Genomic DNA, 25,416 nt, shown 5'->3' with positions numbered 1-25,416 from the left:
ATTCTTGAAGAGGTGCACGCCCTCCCCATGAAGAGTGCCCACCTCCCCCAAAACCTACTCACATACATATAGCACATAAAGATGCTTACAAATGTTAAAAAAGAATTCCAAATGAAATATTTATTAAAGATTATTACACAAAATGCTTTAACATAAGCATACACAGGAAATTGTGAAGTATGTTAATGTCTTAAGTTCAGGAATATTAACTTGTTTTGGAGTGTATTTGAAGGCCCAGTGACCTAATGGGTTATATCTTCACATTTCTCTCGAAAGTTAAATAGAAAGGTGAAAAATATAAACACAATATCCCACGTTTATTACTGACATATATTTTAGACTCCCAAGCAGAAAAGTACTAGAACTGGGAATAAAAATCAGACATGAAAAATGGGCAGATAGTTGCCTTGTTATAAAGTGGCAAACTTATTATGTTGTTTGTTAAACTATTGAGACCCGCAATATTTTTCATAACTATGTTATAAAGGTGTGGGAAAAACAGGAAAAATGCAAAACCAAGAACACTATAACAGTAGTAATGATTATCAGGATAGTTTTTAGAAAGTGGTTTTCACCTCAGGTAGAGCTGGTGAGATCGAGGTAATGTGCAAAGTGGTTGTCGTTGGCACAGTATAGCAAATGGTATTGCACAATAACTGGTAGGTAAGATGCAATATTTGGTCAGAGGTATAGACTAAAAAAAAAAAAGTGTGAATATGAAGGATTGCACTGGAATGCAATTAAAAAAATATATATATTGCTCTGCCTCCATAGATGAACGGATGCACCACTAACTGAACAGGAAGAAAATATTTGAGATGCTTTTGGTTATTTTAATTACTAAAAAAAATGTCCTATGGCACCCTCAACACTATTTGGGGGGGAACATGCCACAGAATTGCATAAACAAAGTTACAACTGCTCCTTTTGGTGTTCTGACACAAACCCACATATAGCGGGATAGATTATCCATGTTGTGATAACGAGATGCTGCAGCACCAAAGTCCAGACACTCTCATGTTACATATCTCCAACTTAACATAAAACAGGTAGGTGCATCCAGATTGATAGAAGAAAGGTCTTTCAGATATGCTCAACTTGCTCCATTAAGTGCATTCATCAGAGGATATACCTAGATGAGGCAAATAAAAAAAATAAAAGTTGAAAAATGCATAAATACCCAATTTTTCAAACATTACTACTACACAATTGCTAATAAGTGGACTTAGGCTGGCAACCTGAGCACAACCTTGCAGTTTGTAACTGATAGGACTTTTTTTTATTCTTCAGGTTATCTTAAAAGCAACCGTTCACATGAAAAAAACGCTATTAACATGCAGATTATGGGGTCTATATGGCACCCACAGTTAGAGCTCCGATACCAGGAGGAAAGTAACTTTATTCCTCCTGGCAGCGTTCAGCATTCAGTCATAGGCGTCGCCGGTGCGGTTTCAGTCATTGCTTTGTATATAGGGAACGGCGACTGTAGCTGCACTCCCCAACATTGGCCGACAGCAGCCCTAAAGCTAAGCCTGCTGTCAGTCAATGACGGGCGCGCCACTATAACTGAATGCCGATTGCTGTCAGGATGAATAAAGTTCATTCACTCCCGGCAGCGGGGCTGTAAGTGCGGGAGCCAGGCAGATTCAGAATGCTATTAGCAGCAGACTAACCACATTTTTTTTTTCATATGACAAGTTCCCTTTAATAAAAACCCTCTGGCACATATCTGCTACCACCAAAGGAAGCTGCGGGCATTAACCCTTTCACACCCCGGGACATTTTTCAACTTCTCCTCCCCTTCTACCAAGAGCCATAACTTTTATTTTTCTGTCAATATAGCTGGTATGAGGGCTAGTTTTTTGTGGGACAAGTTGTACTTCAATGTGACACCATTCATTTTGCCATATAGTGTACTGGAAGAGCAAAAAATAAAAAATCCAGGTGAGGTGAAAATTGTTTTTATCATTTAACCCCTTTCTGCTATCGGACGGAAAAGTACATCCAAGGTCAGATCTCCGCTTGATGAGGGTTTTGAACAGCTGACATGTGCCCGCAATAGCCGCAGGCGGAATCGCGATACGCCCGCGGCTATTAACTAGTTAAGTGCCACTGTCAAACTGACAGCGGCATTTAACAAGCGCTCCCAGCCATCCAGCCGGAAATGCGCTCACCAGTGACCCTCGACACGTGATCTGGGGATCACTGGTTCGTCGGCATAACAACCAGAGGCCTCCTGGAGACCTTTATGGTTGTTGATGCTGGATAACTATGAGTGCCACCCTGTTGTTAGCGCTCACGGTAATGCAGTAAATCTGCTACATAGAGGCGATCTAAGCAAGTTTTTAAAAATATGAAAAAATAAATAAAAAAAAAACAAAAGTTCAAATCACCACCCATTTTCTCCATTCAAAATAAAAAAATAAATCAAACCTACACATATTTGGTATCGCCGCGTTCAGTCACCCAATCTATTATTAATAATAATAATAATAATAATAATAATAATAATAATAAAAAGCATTAACCTGATCACTGAACGGTGTAGGGAGGAAAAAAAGAAAAACGACAGAATTACGTTTTTTTGTCGCCACGACAATGCATTAAAATGCAATAACGGGCGATAAAAAGATCGTATCTACACAAAAATAGTATCATTAAAAATGTCAGCTCGGCACGCAAAAAATAAGCCCTCACCCAACCCGAGGCCACAAAAAATGGAGACGCTACAGGTCTTGGAAAATGAAGCAATTTTTTTTTTTTTTAGCAGCAAACTTTGGTATTTTTAACCACTTACATAAAAAAAGAACCTAGACATGTTTGGAGTCTATGAACTCTAATGACCTGGAGAATCATAATGGCAGGTCAGTTTTAGCATTTAGTGAACCTAGCAAAAAAGCCAAACAAAAAACAAGTGTGGGATTGCACTTTTTTGCAATTTCACCGCACTTAAGAGTTTTTTCCCATTCTCTGTTACACAACATGGTAAAACCAATGGTATCGTTCAAAAGTACAACTCGTCCCGCAGAAAAAAGCCCTCACATGGCCATATTGACGGAAAAATAAAGCTAGACCTAATACTATCTAATAGACCTGAGAGAATAACAAGTCTGCAGGTTGTTGGGCATCTAGGAAATAGCGACCACAATATTGTACAGTTTCACTTGTCTTTTGCTAGGGGGGAAATGTCAGGGAGTCACAAAAACACTGAACTTTAGGAAGGCAAAGTTTGACCAGTTTAGAGATGCCCTTAATCTGGTTGACTGGGACAATGTCCTCAGAAATAAGAATACAGGAAATAAATGGGAAATGTTTAAGAACATCCTTAATAGTCACTGTAAGCGGTTTATACCTTGTGGGAATAAAAGGACAAGAAATAGGAAAAACCCAATGTGGCTAAACAATGTAGTAAGAGGGGCAATTAACAGTAAAAAGAATATGCAAATTGCCTCTTCAGAAAGAAAGAGGACTTTTACTCTACAGCGCCACCTATTGGTAGTAGCGATCCTACAAGTCACAATCAACCCTTTAACGAGAAAGGGTTGATTGTGACTTGTAGGATCGCTACTACCAATAGGTGGCGCTGTAGAGTAAAAGTCCTCTTTCTTTCTGAAGAGGCAATTTGCATATTATTTTCCCAGAGGAGCATTGCACGGCGAATAAGTCTCCTTACCTTGACAAGCCACAGCTGGCATGTCACTCTCCGCAAGGAGAAACCTTACTTCTTAGACCCCAGTAAAAAGAAAGCATTTAAACTACTAAAGCAGGATGGCACCGTTGAAACTGTAAAAAACTATAGGGAGAAAAATAATTTATCTAAAAAACTAAAATTAAAGCTACCAAAAAGGAAACAGAGAAGCACATTGCTAAGGAGAGTAAAACTAATCTCAAGCTGTTCAACTATTTCAATAGTAAAAGAATCATAAGTGAAAGAGTAGGCCCATTAAAAATTGTGAGGAAAGTATGGTTGTAGATGAGGAAAAAGGTAATATTAAATACCTTCTTCTCCACGGTATTCACGGTGGACAATGAAATGCTAGGTGAAATGCCCAGAGACAAAGAAAACCCTATATTAACCCCTTCCTGACATCAGACGTACTATCCCGTCCATGGGACCCGGTCCCCTATGCCCATGGACGGGATAGTACGTCTCAGCGATCAGCGGCGCCCACAGGACAGTGATGTCCCACCTGGGAGAATGTAATAATGTTTATATAAAAAAAAAAAATATCGCCAAATAAATTAGAAAAACAAAAAAATTTCCCCCGATAAATCTATTTTTTGGAAATAAAACAAAAAAAAACAATGAAAGTACACATATTAGGTATCGCCGCGTCCGTATCGACCTGCCCTATAAAACTGTCCCATTAGTTAACCCCTTTAGCGATCCCCTTAAAAAATAAAAATCGAAGCAAAAAAAATAATGATTTATTATCATACCGCCAAACAAAAAGTGCAATAACGTGCGATCAAAAAGACGCATATAAATATCCATGGTACCGCTGAAAACGTCATCTTGTCCCGCAAAAAACGAGCTGCCATACAGCGTCATCCGCAAAAAAATAAAAAAGTTATAGCTCGCAGAATAAAGCGATGCAAAAATAATTTTTTATTTAAAAGTTTTCATTGCATAAAACCGACAAAACATAAAAAAAACGACCTAAATGAGGTATCGCTGTAACCGTACTGACCCGAAGAATAAAACTGCTTTATCAATTTTACCGCACGCGGGAACGGTGTAAACGCACCCCCCCAAAAGAAATTCATGAAACGCTGGTTTTTGTTCATTCTGCGTCCCAAAAATCGGAATAAAAAGCGATCAAAAAATGTCACGTGCCCAAAAATGGTACCAATAAAAACGTCAACTTGTCCCGCAAAAAATAAGACCTCACATGACTCGGTGAGTCAAAATACGGAAAAATTATAGCTCTCAATATGTGGTGATGCATAGACTATTTTTTACAATAAAAAGCGTCTTTTAGCGTGTGACAGCTGCCAAACATAAAACCCGCCATAAATAGTAAATCAAACCCCCCGTTATCACCCCCTTAGATAGGGAAAAATAATAAAAGAAAATGTATTTATGTCCATTTTCCCATTAGGGTTAGGGCTAGGGCTAGGGCCAGGGCTAGGGTTAGGGCTGAGATTAGGGTTAGGGGTGTGTTGGCGTTAGGGTTGGAGTTAGAATTGGGGGTTTACACTGTTTGGGCACATCAGGGGCTCTCCAAATGCAACATGGCGTCTGATCTCAATTCCAGCCAATTCTGAGTTGAAAAAGTCAAATGGTGCTCCTTCCCTTCCAAGCTCTGCCATGCGCCCAAACAGTGTTTTACCCCCACATGTAGGGTATCAGCCTACTCAGGACAAATTGCAAAACAACTTTTGGGGTCCAATTTCTCCTGTTACCCTTAGGAAAATAAAAAATTGGGGGCAAAAAATATCATTTTTGTGGAAAAAAAAAATGATTTTTTTTAATTTTCACGCCCAGGCGTTATAAACTTCTGTGAAGCACTTGGGGGTTCAAAGTTCTCACCACACATCTAGATAAGTTCCTTGGGGGGGGGGTCTAGTTTCCAAAATGGGGTCACTTGTGGGGAGTTTCAATAGTTTAGGTACATCAAGGGCTCTCCAAACGCACATGACACCCGCAGACCATTCAATCAGTCTGCATTCCAAAACGTCACTACTTCCCTTCCGAGCCCCGACGTGTGCCCATACAGTAGTTTTCTCCCACATATGGGGTGTCCGCGTACTCAGGACAAATTGGACAACTTTTGGGGTTCAATTTCTCCTGGTACCCTGGGAAAAAAAAAAAAAAAAAAAAAATTGGTGACTAAAAGATCATGCTTGTGGAAAAACTACGAATTTTTTATTTTCACGCCCGGGCGTTATAAACTTCTGTGAATCACTGGAGGGGTCAAAGTGCTCACCACACAACTAGATAAGTTCCTTGGGGGGGGTCTAGTTTCCAAAATGGTGTCATTTGTGGGGGGGTTTCCACCGTTTTGGTACATCAGGGGTTTTCCAATCGCGACATGGTGTCCGATCTCAATTCCAGCCAAAAACGTCAAATGGTGCTGCTTCCCTTCCGAGCTCTGCCATGCGCCCAAATAGTGGTTTACCCCCACATGTGGGGTATCAGCGTACTCAGGACAAATTGCACAATAACTTTTAGGGTCCTGTTACCCTTGGGGAAAATAAAGATTGGGGGTGAAAAGATCATTTTTGTGGAAAAAAATATGATTTTTTAATTGTACCGCTGTACGTTATAAACTTCTGTGAAGCCCTTGTGGGTTCAAAGTTCTCACCACATATCTAGATATGTTCCTTGGGGGGGGGGGGTCTAGTTTCCACAATGGGGTCACTTGTGGGGGGTTTCCACTGTTTAGACACATCAGAGGCTCTCCAAACGTGACATGGCGTCCGATCTGAATTCCAGCCAATTTTGCATTGAAAAAGTCAAACTGCGCTCCTTCCCTTCTGAGCTCTGCCATGCGCCGAAACAGTGGTTCCCCCCGACATATCGGGTATCAGCGGACTCAGGACAAATTGCACAATAACTTTTGCAGTCCAATTTCTCCTGTTACCCTTGGTAAAATAAAAAAATTGCACCTGAAGTATTTTTTTTGTGAAAAAAAGTTAGATATTCATTTTTTTTTTTTTTTTTTAAATACCGTATATACTCGTGTATAAGTCGACCCGTGTATAAGTCGACCCCCCTAATTTTACCTCAAAAAAACTGGGAAAAATGTATTGACTCGCGTATAAGTCGAGGGTGCACAGTGAGTGGCCCCAGCTTTTCTGCACAGTGAGTGGCCTCATCATGTTGCTGCTGCCGCTGCCTCCCTTACAAAAAAAAAAACAAAAAAAAAAACCAAAAACCTGTATGCTCACCTCAGTCGCTGCCCCCTGCTCATCAGCGTTGCGCTCTGCAGTGACTGTGCAGGCAGAGAGTGATAGCGCTCTCTGACCTGAATGTCACTGCAGAGGACGCAAGACAGCAGAGCGCAGGGAAAGGTGAATATGCCTCCCAAACCCCCTTCATACTCACCGGGTCCTGGCGCTTGTCTCTGCAGCTCCTCTGCTTGTTACATGTTGTCGGCACTGCTCTCTTCCTGGTTCAGCGGTCACGTGGTAACCGCTCATTAAATATGCGCATATTTAATGAGCGGGTACCGTTTGACAGCTGAAGCAGGAAGAGAGCAGTGCCGACAACATGTAACAAGCAGGGGAGCTGCAGAGAAGGGTGAGTATGATCTGACACCCCAGCTCCCCCTCCCCCGCCGATCCCCCCCGGTATATGACTCGTGTATAAGTCGAGAGGGGGACTTTCAGCCCAAAAAAATGGGCTGAAAATCTCGACTTATACACGAGTATATACGGTATTCAAAAAATTCCTGTGACGCACCTGAAGGGTTAATAAACTTCTTGAATGTGGTTTTGAGCACCTTAAGGGGTGCAGTTTTTAGAATGGTGTCACTTTTGGGTATTTTCTATCATATAGACCCCTCAAAGTGGCTTCAAATGTGATGTGGTCCGTAAAAATAAAATGGTGTTGCAAAAAATGAGAAATCGCTGGTCAATTTTTAACCCTTATAACTTCCTAACAAAAAAAAAATTTTGGTTTCAAAATTGTGCTGATGTAAACATGTGGGAAATGTTACTTACCAAGTTTTTTGTGTGCCGTATCTCTGATTTAAGGGCATAAAAATTCAAAGTTGGAAAATTGCAAAATTTTCGCCAAATTTCCGTTTTTTTCACAAATAAACGCAAGTTATTTGAATGAAATTTTACCAATAACATGAAGTACAATATGTCACGAGAAAACAATGTCAGAATCACCGAGATCCATGGAAGCGTTTCAGAGTTATTACCTCATAAAGGGACAGTGGTCAGAATTGTAAAAATTGTCTCAGTCATGAACGTGCATACCACCCTTGGGGGTGAAGGGGTTAAGGGTCACCAATCTAACCCAAGAAGAGGTGCAAATCCGGCTAAATAAGATTAAAATAGATAAATCTCCGGATCCGGATGGCATACACCCACGAGTACTAAGATAACTAAGCAATGTAATAGACACACCATTATTTCTTATATTTAGAGACTCTATAGCAACAGGGTCTGTTCCACAGGACTGGCGCATAGCAAATGTGGTACCAATATTCAAAAAGGGCTCTAAAAGTGAACCTGGAAATTATAGGCCAGTAAGTCTAACCTCTATTGTTAGTAAAATATTTGAAGGGTTTCTGAGGGATGTTATTCTGGATTATCTCTATGAGAATAACTGTTTAACTCCACATCAGCATGGGTTTATGAGGAATCGCTCCTGTCAAACCAATCTAATCAGTTTTTATGAAGAGGTAAGCTATAGACTGGACCAAGGTGAGTCATTGTATGTGGTATATTTTGATTTTTCCAAAGCGTTTGATACCGTGCCTCACAAGAGGTTGGTACACAAAACGAGAATGCTGGGTCTGGGGGAATGGGGGAAAATGTGTGTAAATGGGTAAGTAACTGGCTTAGTGATAGAAAGCAGAGGGTGGTTATAAATGGTATATTCTCTAACTGGGTCGCTGTGACCAGTGGGGTCCTGCAGGGGTCGGTGTTGGGACCCATTCTCTTCAACATATTTATTAACGATCTGGTAGAAGGTTTGCACAGTAAAATATCGATATTTGCAGATGATACAAAACTATGTAAAGCAGTCAATACAAGAGAAGATAGTATTCTGCTACAGATGGATCTGGATAAGTTGGGAACTTGGGCCGAAAGCTGGCAGATGCAGTTTAACAATGATAAATGTAAGGTTATACACATGGGAAGAAGGAATCAATATCACCATTACACACTGAACGGGAAACCACTGGGTAAATCTGACATGGAGATGGACTTGGGGATCCTAGTTAATTATAAACTAAACTGGAGCAGCCAGTGCCAGGCAGCGGCTGCCAAGGCAAACAGGATCATGGGGTGCATTAAAAGAGGTCTGGATACACATGATGAGAGCATTATACTGCCTCTGTACAAATCTCTGGTTAGACGGCACATGGAGTACTGTGTACAGTTTTGGGCACCGGTGCTCAGGAAGGATATAATGGAACTAGAGCGGGTACAAAGGAGGGAAACAAAATTAATAAAGGGGATGGGGAACTACAATACCCAGAGAGATTAGCAAAATTAGGATTATTTAGTCTAGAAAAAAGATGACTGAGGGGCGATCTAATAACCATGTATAAGTATATAAGGGGACAATACAAATATCTCTCCGAGGATCTGTTTATACCAAGGAAGGTGACGGTCACAAGGGGGCATTCTCTGAGTCTGGAGGAGAAAAGGTTTTTCCACCAACATAGAGAAGGATTCTTTAGTTAGGGCAGTGAGAATCTGGAATTCCTTGCCTGAGGAGGTGGTGATGGCGAACTCAGTTGAAGGGTTCAAGAGAGGCCCGGATGTCTTCCTGGAGCGTAACAATATTGTATCTTACAGTTATTGTTAGGTTCTTTAGAAGGACGTAGATCTGGGGATTAATTCTGACAGAATTTTATAGGCTGAACTGGATGGACTAATGTCTTTTTTCGGCCCAACTACGTTACTATGGCTCTGGGAAGAAGGGGAGCGAAAAACGAAAAAAGCTCCAGTCATTAAGGGGTTAAAATGTTCACTAGATGGTAAAATTGACCTGGCAATATGATTCTCCTGGTCAGTACGCGTACACAGATCCCAATCATTAGAAACAGAACCAGTTGCATGATAATGCACGGGAAAACACCACCACCTGGTGAGCCTCCCAGCAAAAAAGACTACACCAACTCCAATCATAATGACAACACCAGAGGAAAAAGGAGTACACTGTGAAAAAGGATTAGCAAATTTACATTTTTATTCAAAGTACAGAAAATACATAAGTATCAGAAATAGAGTAACCATAGTTCACCAAGGAACATGCAGGCAAAAAGAGGGATAGCCCCTCTGACAACCAAACCCGGTAACATTAAAAGCCCTGGTCCAGTGACCCAAAGAAATAAGGCATGTTAAACTAACAAGTAGAAAATATATGCCAATATTAGTAGCTGAGCTTACCAGGATGAATAAGGTGCCAGAGAGAGTGCCTCACAGCCAGACGTCCGCCCCCGACGCGCGTTTAGCAGGCACTGATGCCGCTTTCTCAATGGGATAGTAAGTGGTGAGGAGTAGGATCTTAAAATAGCCCATGTGAGGTGTCACGTGGAGCTTGGGAACCAATGGAAGCGGTTATAGCGGCGCATGCCAGGTCCTCCACACAGCCCGGGCATCATGTCAACATATGCACAGACGGCATAAAATTATCCCGGTGTGCACAGAGACATGGAGACGCCCTGCGGCCAGAGCACTCAGACGCACACCACCGCGGACGCGCACAACCGCAATGGTTCACCCTGGATATCACAGAGGCTTAATAGTGTACAAAAATAGCCCTAAAGTGCATGGTGCAAATTCACAATGTTACCTAGAGAGTCCAGCTCAGTAACAAAATTGAAATGTATAGATAGGGGAGGGAACATGATAGTGGGTCGCAACATAGCACAAAAAGCGAGTAAACTGGCATAGTTATAACAATGCGCTAGAATTGACATAAACTATATGATAAGCAAGTACAATAAAAGTAGCCTCTACAGTGACACCATTGTAAAAATACAAGGGAAGTATACAGATCACAAATCATCACAATGGACTCATGACGCAAAAGGAAATATAAGAATGAATAATAGAATCGGGCCACATAGAACACAATCATGTAAAGGTTTTTTGTTATTAAGTAGTGAAAAGAAAATGTAAAAATTTGCCTGTAGTTTTCCAAGACGCTTAGCTTTTTCATTTTTCAGGTTCTAAGGTTGATGAGGGCTTATTTTCGAGCCCTGAGCTGACGTTTTCACCAATACCATTTTGGGGTATGTATAATGTTTATGATTTCACCTTATTGCAATTTTGTAGTGGCCAAAGAAACGTTATTCTGGAGCATTTTTTGTTGTTGTGCCGTTTACCGATCGGATTATTTTATATTTTGAGAGACCGGACATTTCTGAAACCAACAAAGCTAAATGTGTTTTTTTTTTTTAGTTGTTTTATTTTATATAGGGCAAACGGGGGTGATTTGAACTTTTTTCTTTCAAAACTTTTTACTGTATTTGTTAGAAGACTTGAAGCTGTGATCATCCGATCGATTGTGCCTATACACAGCAGTGCGGCTGTCATGACAACCCATCGGCGCCCCACGAACATGTCACAAGCGCACCGATGGGAACGTGGAATGATGTGCATGTGTTAATCTCCTACAGCGGAATTTAACAGGCTAACAGCTCCACCTGTGAGTATTAAAGGCACATGATAGCTGATTAAATCAGAAGTCATGTGCAGGCTCAGCGTGTCAAAAGACATACGTCATATGTCCTGTAGAATGTAAGCCCGCAAGGGTAGGGTCCTCTCCCCTCTGTACTGGTCTGTCACTATTCATTTGGTCATCATAAGTTATATTTGTGTTTTGTATGTAACCCGTTCTCATGTGCAGCACCATGGAATCAATGGTACTTTAAAATAAATATACGTCATATGTCGTGAAGAAGTTAAAATTGAGTTTTTAAAAAATAAGAAATCTTCCGCCGTTACGGGTCACTGTGTGTTATGCTACTAAAAAGGGTTTATAGGCATTCTTTGCGTATGATGAACATGGTAGCCTGATCCAAGCCATGTCCTGCCTGTGCTCCCTGCCTATGTATATGCTTATTACTTTTACTATGGATGAATACAAAAACTTTTTTTTTTATGGACGAGCTGGAATGAGTAGTCATAATTTCTGCATGTTTGCTTATTTATTAACACTGGTGTTTGGCCAACTTTAGAAAAGAAAAGACAAAAAAAAAAAAAAAGTCAGATGGAGTACGGTTTGCAAAATTCATTAAAAGGCACCTCTTAATGAATCTGGTGCATGATCAGGCTAGCCACACATTGCAATCAAAAGCCTACATCAACCATAAGGTCACAAAAGTTTTGCAAAAATGAACCTTTTACAAAAAGTAGAAGACTACATATGGTGATTAAAGAACCACCACAAAGCGGATTTCTTCAGCAAAGGAGATGTAATCAGTATACAGTGCCATTACAGCCTTGTAGTTACTTTACAAAATTGTGCGGACAGATTCTTTGTAACTATGTATATCATTAGCTAAAAGTGGTTAATAAACATTATTTAGTAGACAGCAGATCACATTAATTCATTTGACAATTCCAAGTGAGGAAACAAGGATTGGACAGGGTGCACTCATTTAACATCACTTTTTTGCCCAAATACCATTTTCTACACCAACTTTAAAAGAGCAGAGAAGGCAGCAAGAAAAGTCTAGTAAAAATTTAAGTTAAAAGGTCTTGAAGGGGTTGTCCACTACTAAAACAACCCTTCCTCATGTTTGGCCCCGTTAAAATACAGCTATACTCACCTCTCGTGCCAGTGATGTTGCAGAGGTGTGCACCCCCACAAGTGCCAGTGCCGAAGTTGATGCGTAACACGAGCCTTGCGCCCAATCAGAGCTGGTGTCACTGTCCCCACCTTTCGGCATACTGTCCGAGGGTAGGGGATAGGGATGCCGATGCTGACTGGGTGCACGGCTCGTGTGACATAACCTCAGTTAAGTCCCAAGAACGCGACTGCCAACACTAATATAACGGTGGCGGAGGAGAGTATAGCAGTTTTTTATTTTAAGGAGGTCAAACATGAGGAATGAGAAGGGGTTGTCCAAGTAGTAGATAACCAGTTTAATGCAGAGAAGTGTGCATGAGGAAAACATGCCATTCCAAACACCATATATGAGAAATTTCCCATGATACAGCATGTCAAGAAGCATTAATTTTTTGTGTCAAACAAGTAAAAAAAAAAATTCTATTCATGTTGGAGATTGGAGTGATAAATAGGTATGAAGGTAGAAATCAAAGCCATGATAAGAAAATCTGCTACTATGATAAATGATTGGCTATTTAGCATTGTATACAGAGTACGAACAATTGGACAACACAATTATACATTTGGAGCAAGCAAACAGAAAAAAAAAAAAAATTAAACTTGACAATGCATTGCAAGCCAATAGTAAACTTCCTGGCTTCAGTCCTTATGAATAATTCTGTTTCTCACATGTATCCTCACAAAAATGACAACTGTGTATAGCCCGACTGCTGCGACCTTTTTTTGCAGATAAACAAATGGGGCTCAGGAACAGGAGCAACATCTTTAACCCCTTAATGACCGTCAATACGTCTTTTAACTGACCTGAGATACAAAAAAATTGCCTCCCCGTACAGGTAACAATCCAGCAGCTGTCGGCTGTAACTATAGCTGACAACTTGCTGCATCAGCCTCGATCAGTGTTGTCACCGTCCATATCTGTTTAACCCCTTAGATGCTGCTGTCAATAACGACTATATCATGTAAATGTTTAAAAGTGTGTGGCTTCTCCCTCTTTATTCCTATCGGCACCCTGAGATCATGATTGTGTGGTCCTGATGTTTGCCATGGCAATTCACGAGCAAATAGTAGCCTTACGGTCTGCCCACTACACTGACCTGTTCAAAAGTCAGCGACATTTAGGTGGGAAAAATCAACTTTTTAATTCTGTCATGTCACTTTGCATTAATTCCTGAAAAATCACCTGAAGGGTTAATACACTATGTGACGGCAAATTTTAATATGTCGAGGGGTGCAGTTTTTAAAATGTTATCACTTTTGGGTTTTTTTTTAACATATAGAACCCGTAAAGTTACTTCAAACCTAGATAGGTCGCTAAAAAAAAAAGATAATTTTGTAAATTTCCATGAAAAATTGCTGCTACATTTTTAGACCTCCTAAAATGCTATCAAAATAAAATAACATTTTACAAATGGTGATGACGTAAAGCAGACATGTGGGAAATATTATTTATTAATGTTTCGCTATTGTATGACTATCTGAATTAAAGGGATAATCATTTAACCCCTTCATGACCTATGACGCCTACGTAGGCGTCATGAAAAGCAGTGCCCAAACGACCTATGACGCCTACGTAGGCGTCATGCTATAAATAGCCCCCCTGTGGGTCGGGTGACCGGGGTCACTGAAAGGTCACCCGACCCGCACACAAAGGACCCTTCAGAGTTAACACCTGGGGGTGTGGCTTAGCCGCCACGTGCCTACGATCGCTCTGATTGGCTGTTAAAAGTGAAACTGCCAATCAGAGCGATTGTAATATTTCACCAATGAAAAATGGTGAAATATTACAATCCAGCCATGGCCGATGCTGAAATAGCATCGGACATGGCTGGACACCGAGACCCGACCCCCCCCACACCGACTGACAGCACCGATCGGCTGCCGCCACCGTCTGACGGCACCGATCGGCAGCCGCCGTCATAATCTGCCCCCCCGCCTTCCCTCCGCCCCACCAGCCCTCCGATCACCCACTTTCACCCTCCTTTGTGCCTCCGACCTACCGCTATCCGTCCCGGTGTCCAGCGTCATGGGCGCCGCCATCTTGCAAGATGGCGGGCGCATGCGCAGTGCGCCGAATCGAATCTGCAACGCTGCAGATTCATTCATTTATTTTGATCACTATGATAAACTTTCATAGTGATCAAAATAAAAAAAAAAAGTAAATTATCACCCCCAAAGGTAGGGACAAATAATAAAATAATGGGTTGGACACAGGGTTAGGATTGGACACAGGGTTAGGGTTGGACACAGGGTTAGGGTGTGTTGGGGTTAGGGTTGGAGATAGAATTGAGGGGTTTCCACTGTTTAGGCATGTCAGGGGGTCTCCAAACGCGACATGGAGCCACCATTTATTCCAGCCAATTTTGCGTTCAAAAAGTCAAACGGTGCTCCCTCCATTTCGAGCCCTGATGTGTGCCCAAACAGTGGTGTACCCCCACTTATGGGGTATCAGCGTACTCAGGAAAAATTGCACAACAACTTTGGGGGTCTAATTTCTCCTGTTACCCTTGGGAAAATAAAAAAAAATGGGGGCTAAAATATTTATTTTTGTGGAAAAAAAAAGATTTTTTATTTTCACGGTTCTGCGTAATAAACTTCTGTGAAGCACTTGGGGGTTCAACGTGCTCACCACACATCTAGATAAGTTCCTTGGGGGGGGGTCTAGTTTCCAAAATGGGGTCACTTGTGGGGGTTTCCACTGTTTAGGTACATCAGGGGCTCTGCAAATGTAACATGACACCCACAGACCATTCCATCAAGTCGACATTTCAAAACGTCACTACTTCCCTTCTGAGCCCCAACGTGTGCCCAAACAGTGGTCCCCCCCCACATATGTGGTACCAGCATACTTAGGAAAAGCTGGACAACAACTTTTGGGGTCCAATTTATCCTGTTACCTTTGTGAAAATAAAAAATAGCAGGCTAAAAATTTATTTTTTGAGGGAAAAAAAATATTTTTATTTTAACGGCTCTGCGTTATAAACTTGTGTAGCACCTGGGGGTTCAAAGTGCTCACTATGCATCTAGATAAGTTCCTTAGGGGGTCTTGTTTCCAAAATGGGGTCATTTGTGGGGGAGCTCCAAAGTTTACGCACACAGGGGCTCTGCAAACACGACATGGTGTCCGCTAACAATTGGAGCTAATTTTCCATTCAAAAAGTCAAATGACGCTCCTTCCCTTCTGAGCCATGCCATGTGCTCATACAGTGGTTTCCCCCCACATATGGGGTACCAGTGTACTCAGGACAAACTGGACAACAACTTTTGGGGTCCAATTTATCCAGTTACCCTTGGGAAAATAAAAAATAGCGGGCTAAAAAATCATTTTTTAGGAAAAAAAATTTTTTTTATTTTCATGGCTCTGCATTTATAAACTTCTGTGAAGCACTTGGGGATTCAGAGTGCTCACTACACATCTAGATAAGCTCCTTGGGGGTTCTAGTTTCCAAAATGGGGTCACTTGTGGGGGTTTCTACTGTTTAGACACACAGGGGCTCTGCAAACGCAACATGACGCCCGCAGAACATTCCATCAAAGTCTGCATTCCAAAATGGCGCTCCTTGCCTTCTGAGCTCTCCTGTGCTCCCAAACAGTGGTTCCCCCCCACATATGGGGTATCAGTGTACTCAGGACAAATTGCACAACAACTTTTGTGGTTCAATTTCTCCTATTAGCCTTGTGAAAATAAAAAATAGCGGGCTAAAAAATCATTTTTGAGCAAAAAAAATATTTTTTATTTTCACTGCTCTGCGTTATAAACTTCTGTGAAGCACTTGGGGGTTCAAAGTGCTCACCACACATCTAGATAAGTTCCTTCGGGGGTCTAGTTTCCAAAATGGGGTCACTTGTGGGGGAGCTCCAATGTTTAGGCACACAGGGTCTCTCCAAACGCGACATGGTGTCCGATAACGATTGGAGCTAATTTTCCATTCAAAAAGTCAAATAGCGCTCCTTCACTTACGGACCCTGTCGTGCACCCAAACAGTGGTTTATGACGACATATGAGGTATCGATGTATTCAGGAGAAATTGCCCAACAAATTTTAGGATCCATTTTATCCTGTTGCCCATGTGAAAATGAAAAAAACTGAGGCTAAATAAAATTTTTGTAAAAAAAAAAGTACTTTTTTTTTTTTACAGATCAATTTGTGAAGCACCTGGGGGTTCAAAGTGCATACTATGCATCTAGATAAGTTCCTTGGAGGGTCTAGTTTCCAAAATGGGGTCACTTGTGGGGGAGCTCCAATGTTTAGGCACACAGCGACTCTCCAAACGCGACATGGCAACCGCTAAATATTCCAGCATGTTTTACATTCAAAAAGTCAAATGGCGCTCCTTGCCTTCTGAGCCCTGCCGTGCGCCCAAACAGTGGTTTATGACCACATATGAGGTATCGGTGTACTCAGGAGAAATTGCCCAACAAATTTTAGGATACATTTTATCCTGTTACCCATGTGAAAATGAAAAAACTGATGCTAAAAGAAAATTTTGGTTGGAAAAATTAAAATGTCAATTTTTTCATTCCATGTTGCTTTAGTTCCTGTGAATCACCTGAAGGGTTAATAATCTTCTTGAATGTAGTTTTGAGTAGCTTGAGGGGTGCAGTTTTTAGAATGGTGACACTTTTGGGTATTTTCTGCCATATAGACCCCTCAAAGTGACTTCAAATGTGAGGTGGTCCCTAAAAAAAAAAAATGGTTTTGTAAATTTTGTTGTAAAAATGAGAAATTGCTGGTCAACTTTTAACCCTTATAACTTCCTAGCGAAAAAAAATGTTGTTTCCAAAATTGTGCTGATGTAAAGTAGACATGTGGGAAGTGTTATTTATTAACTATTTTGTGTCACATAACTCTCTGGTTTAACAGAATAAAAATTCAAAACTTGAAAATTGCAAAATTTTCAAAATTTTAGCCAAATTTCCATTTTTTTCACAAATAAACGCAAAAATTATCGACCTAAGTTTACCACTATCATGAAGCCCAATATGTCACGAAAAAACAATCTTGGAATCGCTAGGATGCGTTGAAGCGTTCCTGAGTTATTACCTCACAAAGGGACATTGGTCAGAATTGCAAAAAATGGCCAGGTCATTAAGGTCAAAATAGGCTGGGTCATGAAGGGGTTAAAGTTTGAAAATTGCTAATTTTATTTACATTTGACAAATTTCTGATATTTTTATAAATAAACACAAAACATAATAACCAAAATTTACCATTATCAAAAAGTATAATGTGTCACGAAAAAAAACAATCTCAAAATCACTGGAATTTGTTGACACATTCCAGAGCTATTACCACATACAGTGACACTGGTCAGATTTTTAAAATTTGGCTGTCAATAAGGGGTTAAAAGGAGGGCACAGGTATTTGTAACGTACACTTGCTCTGTATTTTTAAGTTTATATCTTTGAACTGAAAAATCAAAAGGATGGTTAATAGTTTTGAGCACAAGTGCTCGTTCCTCGAGTATGCCTAGGGCGCTTGGCTATGCAGCGTGTCACGGGGTGCTCAAATGACATGTCCGAGTCCCCACGGCTCTATGTTTCACAGCTGTTAACAGCGACAAAACATGCGGGGATGACCCCCAGGCACAGAAACTCGAACATGCCACTTGCGCACCCATGACACTCGGTACATACAGAGCACCCTAGGCAACCTCGAGTAACGAACTCTTGCACTCACCACTAATGGTTATGCTTTATTTCATGAATACTGGGTGCTGCGGGGATTCACCAGTTTCAGACCCGGGAATGGAGGTTATGTATGGGGCACGGCCTCGCTCTCCATACACTTGTATGGCGTAAAGCTGCGCCCTCCGGTCAGAAACACCCACTGGCCGTCCACGTCACGGTCTCGGCTCTACACAAGTGTATGGAGAGAGGCCAAGCCCACTGGCCGGGGGTATACGTATCTCATACATAGCTTCTGTTCATAGGCGTGTGCTGGGGTGGGGGGAGGATTCATAAGTCTGCAGTCACAATTATCGGTTTTGACCTAACAACCCTTTAAGGTTGTGTGCACATGTTGCGGATTCTGCTGCGGAATTTTCCGCGCAGATTTGTCTAAATTCGCAGGTAAATCTGTGGATTTATTGCGGATTAGCCTGAGGTTTGACACCTGTCATGGAGCATGTGCCAAACCGCTGCGGAATCCACACAAAAAATTGACATGCTGCGAATTTAAATCCGCGGAAAATTCCGCACCGTAGGCACTGCGGTTTTCTATTTACATAGACTAGAAGGATACTGTACAACGCAGTAGAAACTGCTGTGGATCCGCAGGGCCAATTCCGCTGCGGATCCGCAGCAGAATCCGCAATGTGTGTATACACCCCAAGGGTCGCTTTAATAAGACCAGGAAAATAAGTGCACCTCACAATCAAAGTAACTGGTTTAGTTATGTTAACAGTGTTCATAAAGTTGTGACCAACCATTCTCTCTTGTTATGCTTGCACATCTACCAGCTCCGGAGGCATGGGAGACTTAGGGTGTTTGCTTTCAAAATGCTGCTTAAATGTTTTGGGGTCTGGCATCTGTGTCTAAAATAAGAATAAAAAAAAAGCATATTTTAAAGTTAAGCACACATTATTTGTTACACGTAAAATAAGGCTAGGAACACACATTTGTGCCTAGTCCCCCAACAGCATCTACAGTTGAGCTTCACCCAGCCACAAAAAAACAAAACACATACCTACAGTCATGGCCAAAAGTTTAGAGAATGACACAAATTAATTTTTTCAAAGTCTACTGCTTCATTTTTTCTAATGGCAATTTTCATATACTCCAGAATGTTATAAAGAGTGATCAGCTTAACAGCAATTACTTGCAAAGTCAATATTTGCCTAGAAAATTAACTTTAGCCCCCAAAACACATTTCAACATCATTGCAGCCCTGCCTTAAAAGGACCAGCTAACATCGTTTCAGTGATTGCTCCATTAACACAGGTGTGGGTGTTGATGAGGACAAGGCTGGAGATCAATCTGTCATGATTAAGGGTATGTGCACACATAGTTTTTTGTCTCTGCGGATTTTGAAGAGAAAACTGCAGGAAATCCACAGGACAAAGTGCTGCGGTTTTTCTGCGGTTTTGCCCTGCGGTTTTACACCTCATAATGGATGAGGTGTAAAACTGCAGCGTTTCTGCACCAAACAATTGACATGCTGCGTTTTGAAAACCGCAGCAAAACCGCGCGGAAAAAACGCAGCATGTGCACAGCTTTTTTTTATTTCCATAGGAAATAAAGGTACTGTACAACGCAGCAGAATCTGCTACGTTTCTGCAGAGCCAAAAACGCTGCGGAAACGCAGCAGAAACCGCAAAGTGTGCACATACCCTAAGTAAGAATGACACCACTGGACACTTTAAAAGGAGGCTGGTGCTTGGCATCATTGTTTCTCTTCTGTTAACCATGGTTATCTCTAAGGAAACACGTGCAGTCATCATTGCACTGCACAAAAATGGCCTAACAGGGAAGAGTATCGCAGCTGGAAAGATTGCACCTCAGTCAACAATCTATCGCATCATCAAGAACTTCAAGGAGAGAGGTTCCCTTGTTGCCAAAAAGGCTCCAGGGCGCCCAAGAAAGACCAGCAAGCGCCAGGACAGTCTCTTAAAAGTGTTTCAGCTGCGGGATCGGGCTACCAGCAGTGCAGAGCTTGCTCAGGAATAGCAGCAGGCAGGTGTGAGTGCATCTGCACGCACTGTGAGGTGGAGACTCTTGGAGCAAGGCCTGGTCTCAAGGAGGGCAGCAAAGAAGCCACTTCTCTCCAGAAAAAACATCATGGACAGACTGATATTCTGCAAGAGGTACAGGGAGTGGACTGCCGAGGACTGGAGTAAAGTCATTTTCTCTGATGAATCCCCTTTTCGATTGTTTGGGACATCTGGAAAACGGCTTATTCGGAGACCAGGTGAGCGCTACCACCAGTCTTGTCTCATGCCAACTGTCAAGCATCCTGAAACCATTCATGTGTGGGGTTGCTTCTCAGCCAAGGGAATGGGCTCTCTCTCAGTCTTGCCTAAAAACTCAGCCATGAATACAGAATGGTACCAGAATATCCTCCAAGAGCAACTTCTCCCAACCATCCAAGAGCAGTTTGGCGATCAACAATGCCTTTTTCAACATGATGGAGCACCTTGCCATAAAGCAAAGGTGATAACTAAATGGCTCCGGGAACAAAACAGAGATTTTGGGACCATGGCCTGGAAACTCCCCAGATCTTAATCCCATTGAGAACTTGTGGTCAATCATCAAGAGACGGGTGGACAAACAAAAACCTTCAAATTCAGACAAAATAAAAGCATTGATTTTGCAAGAATGGACTGCTATCAGTCAGGATTTGATCCAGAAGTTGATTGAGAGCATGCCAGGGAGAATTGCTGAGGTCCTGAAGAAGAAGGGTCAACACTGCAAATATTGACTTGCTGCATTAACTCATTCTGTCAATATAACCTTTTGTTACTCATAATATGATTGCAATTATATTTCAGTATGTGATAAAAACATCTGACAAACACACATAAAAACCAGAGGCCAGCAGATCATGTGAAAATATAATATTTGTGTCATTCTCTAAACTTTTGGCCATGACTGTATATACTATATGGATTAGTTTCTAAGCAATAGCCCACTGTACAAAAAGAGCACAGTCTGCTGCACTTTCCTATACAGTTAAACAATATGCAGTTGCAAGACTACCAGACAGAGCGAGGAAAAAACAAAACACCTTTTTCCTCCATCTGGTGATGCTTTGGACGCAGCACATGTCTGCTCCGCCCAAAGCACTGCTGGCTTTTGTACGCGCGGTGATTCCGCATGTGTTCACTGAACCATGCAGAATCACTGCATCCTATACATTGTATGGGTGACTTTATCTTGCGGAGATGGAGCGTCTCCACAAGATAAATTGACATGCTGCGATCTAGAAAGACGCACCGCATGTGTGTGTACGCAGGGAAGCCGGAGGTGTCCCTGCACGCACAGTGGAGATGGGATTTCATGAAATCCCCTCCACTATGCTGTAACATCTGGACACTGTGGGTTGGATGCTACGGCTGTATGCAGCACCCAATCCGCAGTGTTTACTGACCGCGGACACATACCCTAAGGGTCTATGAAAAAGTTACAGTATAAGTTTGGAATAGCTCTGGATATTTACTGTAAGCTAAAAGCACAAAGTATGCACAGAGCCTAACTCACAAATATAAAATACTTAAGGTTTTATTCAGACTTATGTTTCTCTGCTCAGTTCTGAGAACAAAGAAAATGTTTCCATGCAGAGGAAAGATCTGTTACACAACAGATCAGAATGTACCAGAAGGGCCACACTGATAATACTGAAATCAGCTTGGCTTCTGTTATGATGTCTGTTATTTCACCTGACAAAAGGTGTAGCATATGGAATGTGTACCCCAAAATAACTTAAAAAAACATCTTTCCCTTCAAAAAATAAAGTTAATGCTCATTGGAAACATCTACCTACAAATGTTTTTTTTTGCAGCTTCACACTGCTTTCCCTGCCTCCTGCTTGTGCTGACAGGAAAAACCCATGACAAGCAGGAGACACAGAATATGACTCGGCAGTGAGACTTCATCCCTGTGCAAAGACAGAGGCACCACTACTCCCACCTACAGCCAGCCAATGACAGGTAATTTTTTTTTTTTTAAGATAGGATATACTTTCTGTTTCATCAGCATTCAAACACCATTAATTTTTCCCCCAGTGAAAGCCATTTAAGAGACCACAAGTAGCTCTCACTGTGGTGCCACAGAAGGACCCATTAATGGTGATACTATGCTGGAAGGACAACTTTCATTTTTTGGTTTTACTCGCTGGCAATCTTACAGACAAGTAACAAGGAGATGGTGCAAGGACACGGCACAACCCCATTCTCAGGACCAATGAGGGACGCAGCAGTCGGACCCCTATTAATCATAACCAGTGGAGAAGTGATAACGGGTTATTCCCAAAAGTGATTGCAAGTGTAGCAAGTCTACATTTAGTATTCGCCACTGTTTGATCCGTATGGGGTAATCTGTATATGCTGCTATGCCTGAAACTGTAGCTCTGTCCTTGTTTTGTGGGGATTGCCTACTTAGTCAAACACGAAGCGTTTCCTAAATGCCATCATGCCACATGAACGCGATGCTCCGGACTGTTTCTCTACAGTATTTGCACAGATCATTCATGTGCCAGTCAGTGCAATACTCAGGGCCTTACTGCCCTAAAAGGGTTAACATTTAGAGAGCAAGCTCTTGTGTATTGGCCACATGACTTCTCACCCTGCACACAGGACAGGTGAACACCAGGGCTGCCTTGGCTGCAGCTTTCTGGTCGCTGCCATGCTTCTTCTTCTCGGCCTGCTTCTTGGCGTTCTTCTGCTGAGACTGGATCTTCTGCTGCCCACGAGCCATGGTACCAGACCTGAGAAGACAGCAGACATTACCCAGCACTGCGGTATACTGGGGTGTGGGCAGTGACCAGCACAGGGCCATTCCCGGACAGCATGCAGAGGTGTGCGCACCTGGCAGAGGCAATGCGTCCTCAGGGCAGCCATGGTGCTCGCACATGCGCAGTACAGGGTGGCGCCAGCTCCCCGTATACGGTACACACCGGTGACTGCCTCCCCGCCACCGCCAGTACCGCAGAGCGCTTCCCATTCTGCGCGAGAGCTGCACGGAGCCCTCACTCCCCACTCCCGAGTGGCTCTAGCCCCACATACCGCTTTCTACCTTCCAGGCACCACCAAAGCACCTCAGCGTCTTTTCTGTCACGACAGAGCGGTCACGCGGTGTCGCGACACCAAGGCTGCGCTCACTTCCGCCTTTTTCTGGCTCCTTCCAGTTTCACCTCTACGCCACTTCCTACCCAGCTCTGGCCTGTGCCGTTACCAGGCAACGACCACGAAAACGCTGCTCACTGCAGCCTGGTGTACAGACAGGAAGTGGCGGGGGTCCCATTGAAGAGACCCCCAGAAAACATTGTTCTGTTGTTTGGGTTCCGGCTCCACGCTTTTGTGGGCCTGGGGTGAAAGTCTCAGTGGGCCCCTTAAACGCGTACCACAATTCATAATGCACAGATACAGCAGAGAAATATACGGTAGGTATAGTACAATGCCAAAGATTTCACTTCTAAAGGCCCCGTCTCACTAAGCAATCTCGGTAGCGAGATCGCTGCTGAGTCACAACTTCTGTGACATAACAGTGATCTCACCAGCGAGATTGCTGTGTGTGACAGCGATCAGCGAGCGGCCCCCCTGCCGGTATCGCTGATCGCTGGAAGAAACCTCTGGACATTTCTTTGGTCGCTGGTCTCCCGCTGGCCAGCACGCATCGCTGCGTGTGACAGGCGGGAGACCAGCGATCAGGTGTAAAAAATAACAAAAAAAATAAAAAATATAGTTATTCTCACCTTCCGATGTCCCGCGCAGTCTTCCGGCCTCTCTCCACGCTCCGGTCCCAGTGATCCTTTGCATGAATGACCGCGAGACTTTGTTATCCCGCGAGACTGTGACATCTCGCGGTCATTCTCGCAAAGGATCACTGGGACCGGAGCGTGGAGAGAGGCAGGATGGCTGAACGCGACATCAGAAGGTGAGAATAACTATATTTTTTATTTTGATTCTATTTTTTACAGGATGGCCAGCGATGCCGGGCGCTCGGCATCGCTGTGCTGATCGCTGGTGAAGCGGTCTGTGTGACAGCTCACCAGCGATCACATAGCGATTTACCAGCGATCCTGACCCCTTCATATCGGTGTCGGGATCGCTGGTAAGTCGCTTAGTGTGACGGGGCCTTTAGGCTAGTTTCACACTAGCGTTTATGAGCGCAGCGACGGCCTGCGCACGGCCGCCGCTAAGCCCCGCCCCCGCCGGTAGCTCCGCCCACCGGCGCATGACGCTGCATGTGCCCTGCGTCCCCTATCTTTATCACAGGGGGTGCAGGCTGTGCGCAGTATGCGTTTGGCGGCGCATGCGTCCTTTTGACGGTGCGCCGACCTGCGCCAAACGCAACCTGCTGCAGTTTGGTTGCGTCGGCGCACCGTCAAAAAGGCGTATGCGCCGCCAAACGCATACTGCGCCCGGCCTGCGCCCCCTGTGATAAAGATAGGGGACGCAGGGCGCATGCAGCGTCATGCGCCGGTGGGCGGAGCTACCGGTGGGGGAGCGGCAGGGGGCGGGGCTTAGCGGCGGCCGTGCGCAGGCCGTCGCTGCGCTCAAACGCTAGTGTGAAACTAGCCTTACATGACATGACTGATATCTAGTGTAAATTCTACAATAGCTCAGAAACCAGACAGTATATTCCTCCACACAATATTATGGGCACCGCAGTGCTCCATACAAAATAATGAGCCCCATATATTGCTCCATACAGAATATTGGACCCCATATGATGCTACATACAGTATAATGACCCCATATATTGCTCCATACAGTATAATGAGCCCCATATATTGCTCCATACAGTATAATGAGCCCCATATATTGCTCCATCTATATATACATAATTGCCTTAAATTGTCTGTCATCCACTACTGTCTGGATGTCCCCGAGTCCCACAATCCACCGCGCCGCACCGGAAGTACGCCGACCGCCATAATGGAATACCCAAGTGATGAGTATTCCAATATGGCACCCGCTGGTGGTACCAGGCCCTTCCACAGTACCACCAGCGGGACACCGCCAGGACCCCACCGCCGCCGCCGCTGCTGGACCTGCCACCGCCGGACCCCCCAGCCGGACTCGCCGCTGCCTGCCAACCCACCTCCGTGCAGTCACAGCTGACAGGAAAGACCGCAGCTTGTGCTGGAGATAAGTGTGGGCGCCCTCTGATGGTGCCACACCCCATCTCCAACACAGGCCGCAAGCCGCGGTCTTTCCTGCCGGCTGCCCACCGCCAGAACCCCCCGCTGCTGGCCACGCTGCCAG

General features: G+C 43.3%; 1 protein-coding gene across 4 annotated transcripts; it reads right to left on the bottom strand.

Moving 5' to 3' along the window:
- Positions 1–94: 94 nt before the first annotated feature.
- On the bottom strand, positions 95–23,456 carry LOC141075894 (zinc finger protein 706-like). Of its 4 annotated transcripts, XR_012227355.1 has the most exons (5): positions 23,103–23,456; positions 22,772–22,913; positions 18,919–19,026; positions 17,041–17,170; positions 95–1,132 (listed from the first exon to the last, which is right to left on the bottom strand). XR_012227355.1 is itself a non-coding variant. In XM_073563094.1 (4 exons), the coding sequence occupies exons 1-3, from the start codon at positions 23,147–23,149 to the stop codon at positions 18,931–18,933; spliced, it is 285 nt and encodes a 94-aa protein (XP_073419195.1). In that variant the 5' UTR covers positions 23,150–23,450; the 3' UTR covers positions 95–1,132; positions 18,919–18,930. The 4 variants fall into 4 exon arrangements, 3 of the variants coding, with proteins under 3 accessions (XP_073419195.1, XP_073419209.1, XP_073419216.1); XM_073563094.1 differs by lacking the exon at positions 17,041–17,170 and having other exon boundaries at positions 23,103–23,450; XM_073563108.1 differs by lacking the exon at positions 17,041–17,170 and having other exon boundaries at positions 23,212–23,439.
- Positions 23,457–25,416: the final 1,960 nt, after the last annotated feature.

Source organism: Dendrobates tinctorius, unplaced genomic scaffold, assembly GCF_039654945.1.
Source record: "Dendrobates tinctorius isolate UK_male_01 unplaced genomic scaffold, ASM3965494v1 ptg000015l, whole genome shotgun sequence".
Taxonomy (NCBI): domain Eukaryota; kingdom Metazoa; phylum Chordata; class Amphibia; order Anura; family Dendrobatidae; genus Dendrobates; species Dendrobates tinctorius.
This window is presented reverse-complemented; position numbering and strand designations above follow the sequence as displayed.